General features: G+C 51.3%; 1 protein-coding gene across 1 annotated transcript; it reads left to right on the top strand.

Annotated features, from left to right (window-relative positions):
- The first annotated feature begins 11 nt into the window (after positions 1 to 11).
- atoh1c (atonal bHLH transcription factor 1c) lies at positions 12 to 912 on the top strand. The gene has a single exon (XM_034860009.1). It carries the CDS (start codon positions 270 to 272, stop codon positions 879 to 881), a length of 612 nt encoding a protein of 203 aa, XP_034715900.1. The 5' UTR covers positions 12 to 269; the 3' UTR covers positions 882 to 912.
- Positions 913 to 1660: the final 748 nt, after the last annotated feature.

Raw genomic sequence — 1660 nt, forward strand, 5'->3', positions numbered from 1 at the left:
CGGCGCACTGAGACGCTTCTAATCCTCTTTTGATGAACTTGGTTAATAGACCTCCTGCAGTGGTCTTTGGCTCTGTTCATTAGGCAGCACACGACCCTATCCACGCCCCCGAGAGCACGCACTGCGCGATCTCGCGGCTCCCATCTCCATAAATTCCCCCATCAAAGTGAAGAAAAGTTGAACGTGTGTTACTTTGTTGGAAGTTCTCAGTGAACTGACCGTGTTTGGTCTTTTGGTTCAACTTGGTACAAGACCAAAAAGGGAAAGAGATGGCACCGAGTAAAAGCCTCTTTGCGCCTTTCATATCTGTGGAGCCGGAGGGAGGACTCGGCCCCGAGGGTCCCGAGGGTCCTGAGGCTTTCCACGCAGACATCCAGGCTCTGCTGCAACGGAGCCGCGCGCAGGAGCGCCCGGGGCCCGAGCGCGCCAGACGCGTCTGCGACCACCGGGACACTCCGTGCGCCATCGTGGAGGTCCGGCTGGGGCCCGGCGGCGGCGGCGCGCTGCACTACCTCCAGCCGGACAAGTGCGCTTCGGAGCGCGCGCAGAGACGGAGACGCCTCGCTGCCAACGCCCGGGAGAGGAGGAGGATGCTCGGGCTCAACGTCGCCTTCGACCGGCTGCGGAGCGTCATCCCCAACCTGGAGAGCGAGAAGAAGCTCTCCAAATCGGAGACGCTCCAAATGGCGCAGATTTACATCGCCACCCTCAGCGAGCTGCTCCAGGAGGAAGCCACGGTACCGAGCCGCGCACAACTGTCCCCGGGGACCCCTCCGCCCTCACAGGGGACCACACATGTGGGGGGGGAGCGAGCGGCTCGAGGCAGAGACATTCACACCGGGAAGGGCAGCGCAGGCCCGGCGCGCATAGAGGAGTCATAACTAGGACATGTGGGAGAAATCAAATGGGACAAACGGAATGAATGTTTAAAAAAGGACAGTGTTTCCCTCAGTCTAGTAGGCCTAACTCGCCCCCCCTACACCAGGCCTAATTCACTGGGGATCCGTTTTTAATGTATTTCTAAGATGTTTTATAAACTTCAGTAACAGTGGGGCAGCTCGGTATTTTCAAATCTTGAGTTAGCCTTTAAGACTTAATGTAATCTGTCTCATAGCTTACTTTTTAAATTCTAAATGTCGTGATTCTGTCAGTTCTGGTTCAGGTATTTCAAACAATTCATCAGGCTGACTGGCCCCAGCCGGGCCCCATCCTGGCCCCCTCCGGGCCCTCCCAGCTTCTCCGGGGAAAGCCTTAATAACCTTTCCTACAATACTGTATTACTGTATATTTTCCTGCAGTATGAAAAGACATTCAGGTCCAAGATTTATGCAATTTGTCATTATTTTCAAAGAAATATGTATTTTAGATGTGTGTGTTCCTGGTGTCTGAAACTGATGTTGAGTGGAAACAGAAATCCATGCTCTGTGTGCTGTTGGCGAGAAATATAAATATATATATTTTATACAACACATCTTTTTTTTAACTTTATGATCTTGGTCATTATTTGTGTGTTTAAAAAAAAGAAAAAAAAGGCAGCTGCAGACATGTCATAAGATAAAAAGGAAAACACAAGTCACCTTTTAAAGTAACGCTCGGCTGATGATGATTCTGAGAAATGATCATCTTCATTAAAGCCAAACAGGAGGATGGAGAGAGAGAG

This window comes from Etheostoma cragini, chromosome 21, assembly GCF_013103735.1.
Source record: "Etheostoma cragini isolate CJK2018 chromosome 21, CSU_Ecrag_1.0, whole genome shotgun sequence".
Taxonomy (NCBI): Eukaryota; Metazoa; Chordata; class Actinopteri; order Perciformes; family Percidae; genus Etheostoma; species Etheostoma cragini.

What these genes read in the sequence shown, in the direction of transcription:
- atoh1c (XM_034860009.1), top strand. Translation starts at nt 270, where the DNA reads ATGGCACCGAGTAAAAGCCTCTTTGCGCCTTTCATATCTGTGGAGCCG.